This window comes from Lipotes vexillifer, unplaced genomic scaffold, assembly GCF_000442215.2.
Source record: "Lipotes vexillifer unplaced genomic scaffold, Lipotes_vexillifer_v1.1 scaffold1303, whole genome shotgun sequence".
NCBI lineage: Eukaryota > Metazoa > Chordata > Mammalia > Artiodactyla > Lipotidae > Lipotes > Lipotes vexillifer.
Window position 1 is genome coordinate 270,084 of NW_006785848.1, and position 14,967 is coordinate 285,050.

At 39.4% G+C, this 14,967-nt stretch overlaps 1 protein-coding gene across 3 annotated transcripts; it reads left to right on the forward strand.

The window, feature by feature from the left end:
• Positions 1 to 2,987: 2,987 nt before the first annotated feature.
• On the forward strand, positions 2,988 to 14,967 carry RMP64 (ribonuclease MRP subunit p64). Of its 3 annotated transcripts, XM_007458152.1 has the most exons (9): positions 2,997 to 3,112; positions 4,727 to 4,881; positions 6,745 to 6,824; positions 7,205 to 7,336; positions 7,809 to 7,886; positions 9,159 to 9,520; positions 9,854 to 9,915; positions 12,359 to 12,618; positions 14,311 to 14,967. In XM_007458152.1, exons 1-9 carry the CDS (start codon positions 3,010 to 3,012, stop codon positions 14,768 to 14,770), a joined length of 1,692 nt encoding a protein of 563 aa, XP_007458214.1. In that variant the 5' UTR covers positions 2,997 to 3,009; the 3' UTR covers positions 14,771 to 14,967. The 3 variants fall into 3 exon arrangements, with proteins under 3 accessions (XP_007458215.1, XP_007458216.1, XP_007458214.1); XM_007458153.1 differs by lacking the exon at positions 4,727 to 4,881 and having other exon boundaries at positions 2,988 to 3,112; XM_007458154.1 differs by lacking the exon at positions 4,727 to 4,881 and having other exon boundaries at positions 2,988 to 3,112; positions 7,247 to 7,336.

Below are 14,967 nucleotides of genomic sequence, written 5' to 3' on the forward strand. Positions count from 1 at the left end.
CCCTACAGGCATGTGAGCCAATTTCTTTTCAAAAGTGTATATATATATGTATATATATATATCGCCTACTGGTTCTGTTTGACTGGTGGAACCCTAACTGATACACTATCATTAAAATTAGAACAAAACAAAACTATACCCTGCTTGATCCTACATCTCTCTGTTATCACATAAACTCGGCCTTCCCTTCTCATCTAAGCCCCTAAAAACGTTATCCTATATTCATCATCTCTACTCCCTCCCTTTGCAATTACCCTTTGAGCTACAGTCCCATTTATTCAACTGGCGAATTGGACATACTCTTGTGGGCAGCCCATGGGCAATCTCAAACTCAGTACATCAAAAGTTATCTCATTATTCCTATTATTTAGGTGTATCTAAATTTGTTCTTCTTTTGGATGCCACATGTCACACTCAAGGCAAAAGTCTGGAAGTCATACTAGACATTTAAATACCTAAGTACTAGACATCTAAATAAGTCATACTGTCCATCTTCAGTGCCACTGTTGGAATTCAGGCCTTCATTATCTCCTGCCTCAGCTTTTGTAACAGATCCCCTTAGGTCCCTTCCTCCAGTCTCATCTCCTTCAAACCTGTTCTCCAGAGTGCTCGGCCTCTGATGCAAGCTGCCAAAATTGCCCAGCCTAAGTCTCAGTGACTCCTTTGTCACCTCCAGAAAGGGATCCCTAAAGCAGACCACCATCACAAGGAGCTTTTAAAAAACCCAGATTAGAGCCCTACTCAGACCTAATGAATAAGAATGTCCAAAGTGGGGCCTGAAAATTTTCTAAATATTTTTAAAAGACTATCCAGGTAATTATGATCAGCCAGGTTTGGAAATCACCAGCCTTCAGGGTAAGTCCAAATTCTGTCCCTGATCTGACACCACTACTCCCAGCTTCATCCCTCAGAACACATCATGCTCCAGCAATACTGACTGAGCCAGGACTAATGATTCTTCCAACTCATGTTGTTTACCATCTCTCTGTCAGGAATGTCTTCTTCCCTTATCTGCCTGCGAAATTCCTACTCGTCCTTCAAAAACTCTATTCAAGCATCATCTAGTCTCTTATTTAGCCAGTAAATATTGACAAACTAGTAAAACTGTACACATTAATTATGTGCAGTTCTCTGTATATCAACTGTACCTCAACAAAGCTGTTAAAGCCTTATTGAGGTCTTACTACACACCAGGCTCTGAGCTAAGCATTGTGATATAGAGATCAGTAAGCTACACTGGTAGTACTGCCTTCAGTCAGCTCACATGCCGTTGGAGGAGACATACAAATATACAAATTAATACAGTACAGTGAGGTAAATTCTGTGAGAGTCTGCGGTAGCCTGAATAATGTCCCCCCCAACAGCCACATCCTAACCACCCAAATCTATGAATATGTTTACTTACATTGCAAAACAGATTGTGTAGATATGATTAAGTTAAAGACTCTGAAATGAGGAGAGTATCCTGGGTTATTTTGGTGGGCTCAGTGTAATCACTAGGGTCCTTTTAAGATGAACGCAGGCAGGAGGGTGAGAGAGAAAGAGAGGCTGGAGGGAGACTGGAAGATGCTATGCTATTGACTTTGCAAATGGAGGATGGAGACATGAGCCAAGGAATGCAGGTGGCCTCTAGAAGCTGAAAAAAGCAAGAAAATGAATTCTCCACTAGAGCCTCCAGAAGGATCCAGCTCTGCCAACTTTAGTTCAGTGAGATCCATTTTGGACTTCTAACCTCCAAAAATGTAATATAATAACTGTGTTGTTTTAAGTGACTATGTTTGTAGTAATTTGTTACAGCAGCAATAGGAGGCTAATACAGAGGCCAGCACAGGGCACTACGGGTGTACATAAAGTCATCTCTACATCAAGCTATGGAGTGGGAATGGGATGCTCAGGAAGAATTACCTAGAGGTGATGACACCAGAGCTGAGGGAGATTGTGTTTCAGGGAAATGGCCCAGATAGAGAAATTAATATGTACAAAGGCACACACAGAGAGCATGCAAAGTGTTTCAGTGTGGCGTGGCTATTTGTATTAAACAGTAAAAATAATATCAACAATACTAATTCTGCTAAGAGTAAATACTGTTTGTATGCCAGACACTATTCTAAAGCACTTTTTAACTGTGAGCACTTTACAAGTTTGTATTATTATCTTCATTTTACCTGTAGGAACACTAAGATTTGGAGGAGTTAGGTAACTTTCCTGAGATCACAGAGCTAGAAAGGGCAGATCTAGAATCAAAACCTTGCTGGTCTGTCTTCAAAACCCACTAACTGCCTCTCTAATACATTGTGCGGGGGGCCTTAAGTAAGCTGGTATCAGGGTAGCTGAAGATAAATGAACTACTAGAAAGATATAAATGCGGTGAGGATCAGGAAAGCTTGGTATATCGTCTTGTTTTGGACACTGACAGAAGATGGGGTTGATGGAGAGTCAGACGGCCTCCAAGTTTCTATGATCGTGGTTTTGCTGCTGCTCCAGGTAGAGCCTTCCTTGACTAACTTAAATTACTTCTGCACACTTTGCAAAAGCCTCTTTATTTCATTTCTTCCTTTTCCGCTAATGGCTGAGGTGGAGATGGGGGCGTATGCACCAACTCAACTGCGGACCTCACTTTCCACATCTGTAAAACACCTTGCAGTAGTACCGAAACTGGCTGTGCTTCAGAATCCCGTGGGGAAGGATAAACACAAGGCGGATTCCTCGCCCCATTCCGAGATTCTGATTGAGTAGTACAGGGATGTGGTTCCCCCAAATTCTCCCAAGTAATTCTGATACGCGGCCAGGTACTAGTGACCAGGGGCTGGAGGACTCTGGGTTCTTCAGGTTCACCGTACTTGGTCCACTATTTCGTGAAGGACCCTCCCCTTTCCCCTCCCGGGCCCCGCCCCCGCCCCACCCCTTGCCCTCTACCTTCCCCTGACGTCGGCTCATCGCCCCTCCTTCGGTCGCTCCACTGGGTCTCGCCCAGGTCCGCCTTTCCCAGTCCCTCTCCTGCCTCCCAAGATGGCTGCGCTGCTGCCGGGCCCGCAGCCATGGAACCGCGTGAGGCTCCCTAAGGCGGGGAGCCGCAGCACAGTGATCGTACAGGACCCCGGCGCGGCGCTGGGTGAGTGAGGCGCCCGCCGAGCGGTGCAGGCTTTTCCGGAGGAGGTGTCAGGCAGGCGCACGTGCGCGGGGTGGGGGCGGGACTTCCGGAACCCGCGGGACGCTGCGCAGGGCCGCGGCCGAGAGAGGCCTGGGCTCTGGAGTTTGCTGGGGAATCTTGCAGGGCATCTGGCATCGCCCTTCCTCGCTGGACCCACCGAATCTACCGCAGGGCCTGGCTGGGGCGCCGAAGGCCCAAGATCCAGCCCCGCATCGAGATGGGGAAAGAGGGCGGACGCAGCTAGCGTCAGGAAAAATTGCTGCTTGGGGACCCTGCGTTCACTCAGGCCACCAAGTGCCGTGGTTACCCCTCAGTCTTTCTCGACCTCTGCCTCTGAGAGGCTGCGGGTCGTCACCCAAGCACTCTGCAGTTAAACCGCAATCTTTCTGGATCCCTCGTTTCTTATCTGTAAAATGGAGTTAGTTTTCCGTATCACCGGGTTGTTGGGAGGATCTAATGATGTCATTTAGGAGAGCGTGGTCTAAAGTGTTCTATCAAGGTATGGTGGCATTGCCGATATTAGGCAGTAGGGCAGTACACGCTGGGCTCAGGAGCCAAATTGCCTGGGTTTGAATCCTGGCTCTTCTCTCTGCTGGAGCTGGGGTGAGGAGTGGGAAATGTCGTTATTTAACCTTTCTGGGCTTAAGCGCATTTTCAAATAGGGATAAAAATAGTACTTGCCTCATAGAGCTGTTCTGATGAAAGAATTAACATTATAGGTAAAGCATTTGAAACAATGCCTGATACAGTAAATAAACACTCAAATGACAGCTGTTATTATTAAATACTTGTAACTTATCTAATCATCACATCCCCCTCCCCATCCATCCATCCTGCTCAGTTTACAGATTAATCTTACCCCTTTAATCGTTTAACAGGATTCTGTTAGGCGTGGAAATTCACCAAGTCTCTCCCCACCCCAAAGGCAGCCCATTCTGGCCTCAAATAGTTCGTATAGTAAGAAAGTTCTCCATGTTGTGTGTAAATCTTCCTTTGTGTTACTGCCATTTAGGATGCTACTGCTACCCTTAGAGCCATAGAGAACACATTTACTCCATCTTCTATTCACAGCTTTTTCAGACTAGGAGGCTGTTACCTTGTTTTACTAAATAAGCACCCCGTGTTCAGTCAGACATTCATTATGTAATATAATTTCCAGCTGTTATAGTGATTTCTCTTCTGAATATATTCTTAAAGTGGTAGAGAAGTATACAACACGTCCCACCTTTAAGGTACTTGAAGTGTTAAGTGTACACCAAATGACTGCAGAGTATTCGTATGAAAGATTATTAAAATCATGATAAAATGTGGTGTAAAGATGTACATTCTACTTTAACACATGTTCTCTTAATGATTTCCTGGACTTGATATCATCTGTCACTGTACGATCACTTCCTTCCTATGTCACTTCTCACATACTTGGAAACATTATGTTCTTACAGGTGAGGCTGATTATGTTAATTTGTTCTTGATTTCTTTAAAACATAAGGAAATATGCTTCTTTCAGTGTATTTTTTATAGAATATACTTAATGTAGAAATGCATATTAAGTCTTACGAAACATCTCTGCTTTAGACCTTTGCATTGCAGCTGTAATTAAAGAATGCTGTCTCGTTACATTGTCACTGAAGAGCCAAATCTTAGATGCAGAAACAGATGTATTATGTGCAGTCCTTTACAGCAATCACAACAGAATGGGCCGCCACAAGCCCCATTTGGCCCTCAAACAGGTAAGGTGGGAGCCCTGTGTTTAATATTCAACATGTTTTGAGTTGATGAAGATGGAGATCACACTGCCATTTAATATTTTGTAACTTAATCGCAGTAACTTACTTGTGATTTATAGGTCACCTTGCAATTGCATGTAGCCTTTTTTTTTTTCTTCCCCTGAAAGCATTTCAAAAAACAATTTAAAAAGGAACTATGTTGGATTCCTTCCCAGTCTTGTTTCTAGTAGGTAGGTAATTTTTTGTTTTTATGTTTACTTTTTATTTATTTATCTTATTATAGGTAATTTTTATGAAAAATTTTCTTCATTATATGCAATCTACAATAAAGTACCTTGCCTCTGCCTAGTTTAAAGATTGAGTACTTTGATCAAGACAGAGTTTTGGATTAAGAAACAATTTTCCTGACCATAAATCCCAAAATCATAAAAAGAACAAAGTTGCAGTCTATTTATTGTGGAGTATATAATCTAATCGGTAATATATTGAATGAGTATATAACAAGTTGTGTAAAGTGGTTTTGTGTAACTTTTGGAGTTTAAGACAAAATTGGGCCCTCCAGCTCAGGGACTACACCACAGAGTAGAGCCTCCTAACCTGAGTTCCTTACGTGTCCATTCATTCATTCATTTTATTAATTCTCCAAGTATTTTTTAAACTTTCTATGTGCCAGGCACTATGCTTCGTGCTAGGTATACAGGATGAAAAAGACAGACATGGTCTCTAACCTTACAGATTCATGCTCTCTGGTTAGTTTTCCACTCCCATTACTTAAGGCAAAAAAGATTAAGATTTTTTCATCAAAGAAAGATTTGGGATCATGGTCTTTCTTAAGTTTTCTTCTCTGGGGCAGCTTTTATCTCCTTCTGAGTCTTTAACGCCAAAACCAAACTTACCATCTCAGATTGAACGTAAGTATTTCTCCTCCCGGCTTCCAAGTTGCGAATAATTATCCGGTCAGAAAAATTTGGTGTTCTGTTTTCTCTGCTTCTTTCTTTTTGTAGCTCTCCTATCCGGCCAACTGATCAGTCAAAACTTTCTCTGCATCTAGTCCCTTTTTAGTTCTGGCTGCCATTTCTTTTTTCAGACCTTGTCAATTGTTAGTTGTCTTGCAATTCTGACTGATCTTTCTTCTTCCAGTCTTTCCTCCACTCTGGCATATTCATGTGTACCAAAGCCAGGTTAATCACCCTAAAACACAGCTTTAAGTTTTAATATTTCTCCATTGTCTCCTGAATAAAGAGGAAGCCTCTTCGGTTAACTTACAAGATCCCCCGTGATCTGGCCTCTTCAGTTTTCCTTAACTCAGGCTTCTCTCTGGTCTTCATCTTCATATATTTTGTATTTCAGATGGGCTGAACTCTTCGTGAGTCCTCCTACTCACCACATTCATTCCCTCCTCTGAGCCTTTGCTCACCTGGTCCTGTATGTTTACAATGCCCAATCCCTCTATCACTTGATCCCTTATGTCTGTGGCACTTACAGACTGTTGAAATTTAGTACTTAATAATTTACTATCTTGTTTTAATAGTTTCACTATTAGAAATCATGTTGCTTCAGAAAAAATATAATCTTGAGAATAATCTTATACTTACCTTGGTCCCCTTTATAGCATCAAGCACATCCTGGCATGTAGTACAATAAATTCTTAGTCATAACATGATTTGAGAAATTTATTTGGCTGGATAAATTTGAAAATTTTAACCAGAAGCAATTGCTTTGGGCTATGGGTTTCTTTACCCTTAAAAAAAGGTATTCTTTGGTATTCAGTGTATTTCCATACTTTGAAATTTTGTATTTCTTTGTTTTCCTGGTCACATCAGTGGCTTTGTCTGTGTCACACATGAGCTGCTCTTCCCCTTTCAGGTTGAACAATGTTTAAAACGCTTGAAAGACATGAATTTGGAAGGTTCAATTCAAGATCTCTCTGAGTCATTTTCTTCTAAGTAAGTGGTCCAGTTGCTTTGTAATGGGCTTTTTGGTGGGCTGGGAACCCAGTGTCTTGCTGTGACCTTGCTTTAGACTTTCTTCACTTATTGTTAGAATATAAACAATTATACCTTAGCTGTACAAATTTTGTTTCAATAAAAGGCCCCTGGTATTTTGTGGTAATCTCCCTCTGTCGGCCAGTGGGAGGGAATGATGTGACATTGAAATCTGGGTCATGGTAGATTATTCTGAAACATAAGTGTCAGTCAACTTCAGTGAGTCATTATTAAACATAACTACCTCAAATTGAGCTTAAAGCAAGTCTGCACTTGAAAATTGCTATATAAGTGCTTTATATTTAAGAATGAAAGTAATGTACTTTTCTGTTTTTGCCAAGTGAAAATCAGCCTGTAAATACCAAAGCATGTGTCGTCCCTAGCCAACCAGTGGTGGAACTGGTGTTGATGAAGATTTTGGGAGCCTGCAATTTGCTACTTCGCTTGTTGGACTGTTGCTGCAAGACATTTCTGTATCCTTGAATCAGCTAAAGTACCTTCTTCTGAATTGGAATTGTTGGGATATATTTAATAGTATTTCTGTTTGAAAGCTAGGGAGTCTGTAGGAGTTATAACTTATGGGAATTCTTAACATTTTGCTCTTTGGCTTCCTTTTCCTGGGATTTGCCTGATATAGCCATTGCCAGAGACTTCTGTCTCTACCTAGTATGTATTCTCCTAAGGGCACTGACTGGTAGAAATTCTTAATCTTAGAAACTAAATTTATATGAGACCTCTAGCGGAGAGTGTATTACTTTATTTTTCCTCTAGCAGAGTGTATATTACTTTGTTTTTAAGCTTCCATGATTTAAATAAAACATGTTTTAAGGTTTTAGTTCCTTCAAGAAAATTCTTTCTACTTCCAGTCTGTTTTTTTCACAAATGTAACTTAAAAAAACCTAAATTCCTTTGATTCTGTTTTCCAATTTTAACTTGATTCTCCAGCTTGACTGTGAAACATCTAGGTTTGCAAGAATTCATTATTTTAAACCTTGTGATGGTTGGGCTGGTGAGCAGGTTATGGTATGTATGTATGTACCTTTGAAATCCTTCATTTCTCTAACTCAGACTAAGTTTCTTATTAGTAGTTTTCATATTTGCTTTCCCATGGGATGCTGAAGGTGCAGGAATTCTGTTTCTTCATTTGATCAGAGTTTATTTGGGGTAGATTGGGAAGATAAGTGTTGATGGTTATGTCAAAGGATTAGGCTTTGAATCTGAATCCATGAGATCACCTCAACACTAAACAACTAAGCAAATGAATTCCTAGGATTAGCAGCTGGAATTTAAAAAAAAAAGGTTCCTCTAATCATTCAGCAGCTGGGCCATTTAAAATGAAGGTGTTCCTGAGCAGTCTGTATCATTTGTTTCTGCCATTAGGTTTCTAACTTTTAATGGCAGTGACCTTGCTTATGTTTTCTAGATTCCTTTCTTCCACCTGAACCACCACTGCTTTTTAAGCCATAGTTAGTTGATGTAAAGAACACTGATAATACTAGTTGCAAACCAAAGAGCCCTTCCCTTGCATCTCACAATATATATTATGAAACTTATTTGATGGATAATTGGATTCAAAATCTGCCCATATTTATAAGGAGACCTATTTTGGGCCATTTTAAACAACTGGGGTGATTAGCTCTAATTTGAATGAAAACCAAAAAAAAGAGAGAGAAAATTCTCTCTAAACCTTGCTTTGATATCTTAACCTGGATATCTCAAGTACTATTTCCAATCATCTTATTTTTTATTCTGCTTGTTTTTAGCACTAACAGTGTTAGAATTACTAATCATATTATTTTAAAATATCAAACCTTCATTATTCCTATAATGAAAATAGCTTTGCTTTTTGCTGATTATAATAATAATACATGGTTATTTTCAGAAACTTTTAAAAATAGAAAAAATGAAAAGAACCTGAAATTTGCCTAAAATCTCATCATCTAGATAAAACCACACTTAAGATTTTGAGGCACATCTTTTGAGATATCTCTCCATGTAGTACTTTATTTGGTTTTTTTTTTTTTTTCCTGCGGTACGCGGGCCTCTCACTGTTGTGGCCTCTCCCGTTGCGGAGCACAGGCTCCGGACACGCAGGCTCAGCGGCCATGGCTCATGGGCCCAGCCGCTCCGCGGCACGTGGGATCCTCCCGGACCGGGGCACGAACCTGCGTCCCCTGCATCGGCAGGCGGACTCTCAACCACTGCGCCACCAGGGAAGCCTTGACTCTCTTATTATTATGTAATCTGCAAATGATAATTACTAGCTAATTCATGAGATCCTTCTTCTTTCTCTAGGGTTCTCTATAAACATGTTTTAAAAAGGCTGGTTTCTTTATATGAGCCATTGTTTGGATTACTTCAAGAGGTCTCCAGGATTCAACCATTGCCTTACTTCAAAGGTTTTACCTTTCCTTCTGATATTGCTGAATTTTTAGGAGAGCCCTACTTTGAAATCTTTAAGAAAAAAATGCCTACAGCTTTTGCAGCTAAAGGAGTAACTAAACTGCTAAATAAACTATTTCTAACAAAAGAGCAATCACAGAGGTCCAGTGAAGAAACATTACTTAGAATTTCCAAAAAAGCTAAACAAATGAAGATCAATATTCACAATAATGTGGATCTTGGACAGCCAGTAAAGAATAAGAAAATCTTAAAAGGTAATTTGCTTTGATATGGCACGTACTCTAAAAAAAAACAAACAAAAAAACTTTTGAAATTACAATGTAGTCATGCATTGTGTAGGAAGAAATTCAGCATCTTTCTTCTTAATTTTAACTGATTATTCTTAGAGAGGTATGGTAATACCTGTGTTTTCTCAGCTTGAGCATATAAAGTTGTTTCTGTTGTTGCTTCATAGTTCTTTGCTTGCTTAATTCCCTTTGTTTCTCTTGTAGTAATTTGGCAAGAAATTTAGTCATGCACTTAAGAATTTGTTGATTTGAAAATAGTATGCCTAAGTTTTTGTATCTGTGATCTTTCCATCTTCACAGAAAAGTCATCAGAATTTGACGTGAGGGCTTTCTGCAAACAGCTGAAACACAAAGCTATTCAGGTTTGTCTGGCTTATTTTTATTTTTTATTTTTTTGTGGTACGCCGGCCTCTCACTGTTGTGGCCTCTCCCGTTGCGGAGCACAGGCTCCGGGCGCGTAGGCTCAGCGGCCATGCCTCACGGGTGCAGCTGCTCAGCGGCATGTGGGATCTTCCCAGAGCGGGGCACGAACCCATGTCCCCTGCATTGGCAGGCAGACTCTCAACCACTGTGCCACCAGGGAAGCCCTGTCTGCCTTATTTTAATATAGCTTATGATTTCTGCTGATTTGTAGAGTAGATGCCACTTACCAATGGCAGAGACTGAATCTTCTGTTTTTATCCCCAGCTCTAAGAGTAGTGCCATCTTAGTTCTCAGTGTGTGTTTCTGAATGAATAGAGGCATTCCCAAGGGATTTGAGTGCATGTAGTTAATACAGTGCCTTCAGAAACATTTTACTAAGAGTTTTGCTAGAATTTTAAAGTGATCCTAGGATCCATCATAGGAGTGGATTGTACTGCAGCTTAAGAGTATGGGCTTTACAATCAGACAGAAGTGGTTTGAGTCCTGGCTTTGGTTTGTACTAGCTCTGTGACTTATGTAAGTTTCTTGGCCTGTCCATACCTCTGTTTCTAATAACAGTATGTACCTCATAGGGTTGTGCCAGTTTTAGTTCATGTAAAGTATTCAGCACAGAGTCTAAAGTGTGGTAAGCATTTAATTGGTGTTAGATATTGTTAGCTACTTTCATCCTCATTATCGTCATCCTCATCCTTTGTCATGAGGCTTCTATTTCTTTCTTCCTGTCAGCATTCAAGGTTTAACCTGATTCCTCTCCTTGGCCAGTGTCTGCAAATTCTGTTTGTTCTGGACCTGACATGGATAAGTACATCAACGTCATCCTCTTTCATCAGTAACTTCTTGACTTCTTTTACCCTTTCTCTTTTCAAAATTGTTTTCTTCTGGTTTCCTTCATGGGTTATTTCTTCCATTCGATTCAAGAATTCTTAATCATTTCTAACGAGTCAGTACTTTCTTGAAGGCATACAAGGATTCCAGTTTGCATTTATATTTTGTCCGATTCACAAGTTCCAGAGGAAGATATCATCATCATCACACTTACGTTGCATTTACTCTTGGCCAGGCGTTGTTCAAAACACTTTATATGTGCTAACTCATATAGTCCTTGCAAAAGCACTGTGAGGTAGGTGCTATTATTACTGTTGCCATATTTCAGATGAGAAAATTAAGGCACAGAAAGGACAAGAAATTTGCACAGGCCACACAGCAGATATGGGGCAGAACTGGGATTTGAATGCAGGCAGTTTGGTTTCATAGTCTTTGTCCTTTATCATTACACCAGTCCTCCAAATAGCTTCATCAGCTCTCTCTTAATAACTACAGCTCTCTGTGACTCTTGAAACTTTCTGCGGTCTGTCCACCTGTTCCTAGGTGAGCTGTTTCCAACATTCCTCTAATTCATGACCAGTGACTACCATATTTTTAGCATTTAGCACCAATATGCTTAGCTTGCTTTTAGGTCACACTTTTATGGATCACCAACACAAAGTGTTGATAGGTCTCTGCTTTCATATTTTCTACTACTTTATGTTCTTGAGAGTGAGAAATTTGGAAGAAGGTAAGTTTTGAACAGAGGATGGAAGCAGACCTAGTAGGTGGCATATTTCAATAAACAATAAAAGTTGATAAAATTCAAACTTGACTTGATATAGAAAGATGAGGTTGAAGAGACCAAAGGTGCCACATCAAAAGATGGTTGGGTTGGAGTTGGAAATGTTGCTCAGTTAAGCATTTTTAACATACATTCAGCAATCATCCCCATTTTCACAAGTTTTCAATAACATTTATGACCCATCATTGAGGAGGGTGACTCAGGATATAGAAATAAATGAAAAACAAGTTGTGGTAGTCCAGTATTAGAGGAAGAGGGCTCTTCAGTGATTTTTTTTCCCACTAGATAGGCTTTGACCAATACTTAATCATGTGGAGTTTTATTCGTATGTATAGGTTAAATAAATAGATATGTATGCAAATATTTATATTGTTACCTGTATACAGCTGAATTCAGCTATAGATGGGATCTGTTGTAGCACAGAGGGGAAAAAATCTTGTGTTAGGAGCAGTGAATAAAAACATTTTTAAGAAAAAGGAAGGGAATTCCCTGGCCATCCAGTGGTTAGGACTCTGCGCTTCCACTGCAGGGGGCACGAGTTCAATCCCTGGTTGGGGAACTAAGATCCCACAAGCCGAGCAGCACGGCAAAAAAAAAAAAAAAAAAAAAAAAAAGAAAAAAGAAAGGAAAGTGTAGTGAGCTGAAAAAACTTTTTTTCCTTCTTTTAAAAAGACATGTTTTCAAATTTTTATAGTCTGTGAGTCAACTTCTCTCTGTTGTTGTATAAGTCAGTAACAAATCCAATATATTTTTCTCATCGTTCCATATTTCAGGAGAACAGTTTTGAGTTTAAGTGTTCTCAATCCAAACTAAAGGCAACCAAACATTCTTCTTGGAAAACAATAGGAACTCCCTGTGTAAAAAGTCTTGTGCAAAGATTCCGAGAAACTGAGACTTTCGTACAACTTTCTGAAGAGATCCAAATGGCAATTCTGTGGTGTAGGAGCAAAAAACTCAAGGCTCAGACCACCTTTCTGGGTAATAAACTTCTTAAAAGTAACCGGCTTAAACATGTGGAAGCTCAAGGCTATAGGTAGGTACATCACAAAAATTGTATTTCTTTACTTTTTCTATTATCATTTAGGGCAAAAGTGTATATATTCAAGTTAGCCTTTTTAATGTCTAGTAGTCTAAAATTGAGATCTACTTAAAGTACAGTTTTGTTAAACCTATTACAGTACAGTACTATATAGTCGATTGTGTTAGTTGGGTACCTAGGCTAACTCTGTTGGACTGACGAACAAATTGGACTTAAGAACATGCTCTCGGAATGGAACTCGTTTGTATGTAGGGGACTTACTGTATCTATTCAGGGCTTTATAATGGTTCCCGTGGGTGAATCACAGTCTAAAATTTGTTAAATTTTCTTTAAAAATTTATGGAAAAGATATTCCTATTTTAGTAAAAAATATATATATTGATGGTTTTATAGCAAGTTTTCATTAAAAGCTGTTGGGGAAGTTAAGGATTTTTACATTACATTTTAGAGTAGAAACTCAGCCTAAGATGGAGGTGTTCTGTTCAAGACTGCATGTAAAGTCAGAGGTAGATGAGGCAGAGATGATAATTAAAAGTTAATGCAGAGGGTAAGAAACTGGTAGTTATTTGATTAGACCATTATTTGCACCCCACAAAAATATAGTGTTCTTTCATTCTGCCCTGGTTTGCTGTTTCAGTAATATATTTGTAGTACATTTGAATTTTATTTAATGTCCACAATAACTCTGTGAGGTAGGTAGTATTATTCATATTATACAGATGAGGAAATAGAGGATTTTACTCGGGGTATTAGAGCTGGAGATCTAGAACTCAGTGCAGATCCTCTGATCCTTCTGTTTTCATTTTTCCTATTTCCATTTCAATTGGGAAGTACACCTACCCTCTCCTCAATTAAAGATTACTGCTTATGGTAAGACAAAATGGTTTGGAAACAGAGATCATGAATTACTACATTAAAATTCGCTTCCTCAAAGTTCTATATTTGTTTAAAAAGGAAGAGGGTAGGGTGGGAGACACAGACTCGTGCTAATCTTTTGTAGTCGATATCACAAACAGGCAGTTAGCAGGGTACCGATGTACCTTGTGGCAGTATACCCTATTCAGAAGCAAAACACCTTAAATAACTGGCCATTTGAGTTCCAGATTCCCAAATTTGAAGATGATATATGAATCACAATTAGGGTAGCTCAAGGCTGTCATTATGTCTATGCCAGGAGCCCTGTTTTCTCATTTTACATAAACTCCCTCTTCACTTTTATTCCTTTTTCTTTGTTCATTTCCTGCTGTAATATGAAGCTGTTAATCCAGAAATGGGTTGATGCATCCTAGCAATTTTTCTATTTGTGATTCATCTTTTCCCCAGTTCCATTCCTATTATATTATGAACAGATTAGCAATTATTGGGGAAGAGCTCTGGCACTAAAATATGGAGATATCTCACCATTCAGTTACCTTGCTACTTGTAGGAGCTACTTTACTTTGGAAACATAATGGGGACACATTTGCTCACAATCTAAATCAGAGGGAAGTTGTGCTCTGAAAACACAGACTTGGGTTGAAGCTCCTATTCCCTTATTTTTCCTTATGATTCTGGAGTTGTACACAGGCATAGGACTTATAAATTATATATTTTTCAATTGGAAGTTGGTAAAAAGGAGACAAAAGTTTCTGAGAATGTTTTTCTGCATCTTAACAATCTCCAATTTTTCCTCTCTCTGTCTTAAAGTTTGCCAAAGAAACTAGAGTGCATAAAAACATCAATTTGCAACTGCCTTCTTCATGGCTCAGGTAGCAAAACTTTGAAGAATCATCTGAGACGAAGATCACAGAATAAATTTTCATTGAAACGAAGGAAACCACAGAGAAAGTTGCAATCGACTATTTTAAAGGAAACCCAGCAGCCCCCTCAAGGGACTCAGAGTGCTACCGATATCATTAAAGGGAGACTCTCACACCCTACAGTTCGTACAGCTGATCTCTACCCTAACAATAAGCAAGTGTTGAATAGAAGAGTTTCAAGTCCTGTCATACAAACTAAGGAGAAACAAATTCATGAAAATCTTATAGAAAGCAATGAAAATGAAACTGATTCTTGGACAACGATGCAAATAAATAAACATAATACATCAGGAATCACCAAGGAGACAGATGACATTGATGATATTTTTGCTTTAATGGGAGTTTAGATGCTCATATGTGAGACTTTTAACTGGTTAACCAACTGCTCCACTGTTCTGTTTTAAGTAGAACAGCTGAGATCTGGAAAGATCTGAAAGTACCATTTGGACTCAGAGGAGCTGCTTAAGTGCAACATTGTAGAGCAGTTCATTTTAGTTCAGTAAACACTTGTCATAGCTTTGTGTCATTTAACTGACAAGTATTT

Coding starts and splice junctions, on each gene's coding strand:
- RMP64 (XM_007458152.1), top strand. CDS start 3,010: ATGGCTGCGCTGCTGCCGGGCCCGCAGCCATGGAACCGCGTGAGGCTC. Junction 6,825..7,204: donor TCTGAGTCATTTTCTTCTAA/GTAAGTGGTCCA, acceptor GTTTTTGCCAAG/TGAAAATCAGCCTGTAAATA. Junction 9,916..12,358: donor TGAAACACAAAGCTATTCAG/GTTTGTCTGGCT, acceptor TCCATATTTCAG/GAGAACAGTTTTGAGTTTAA.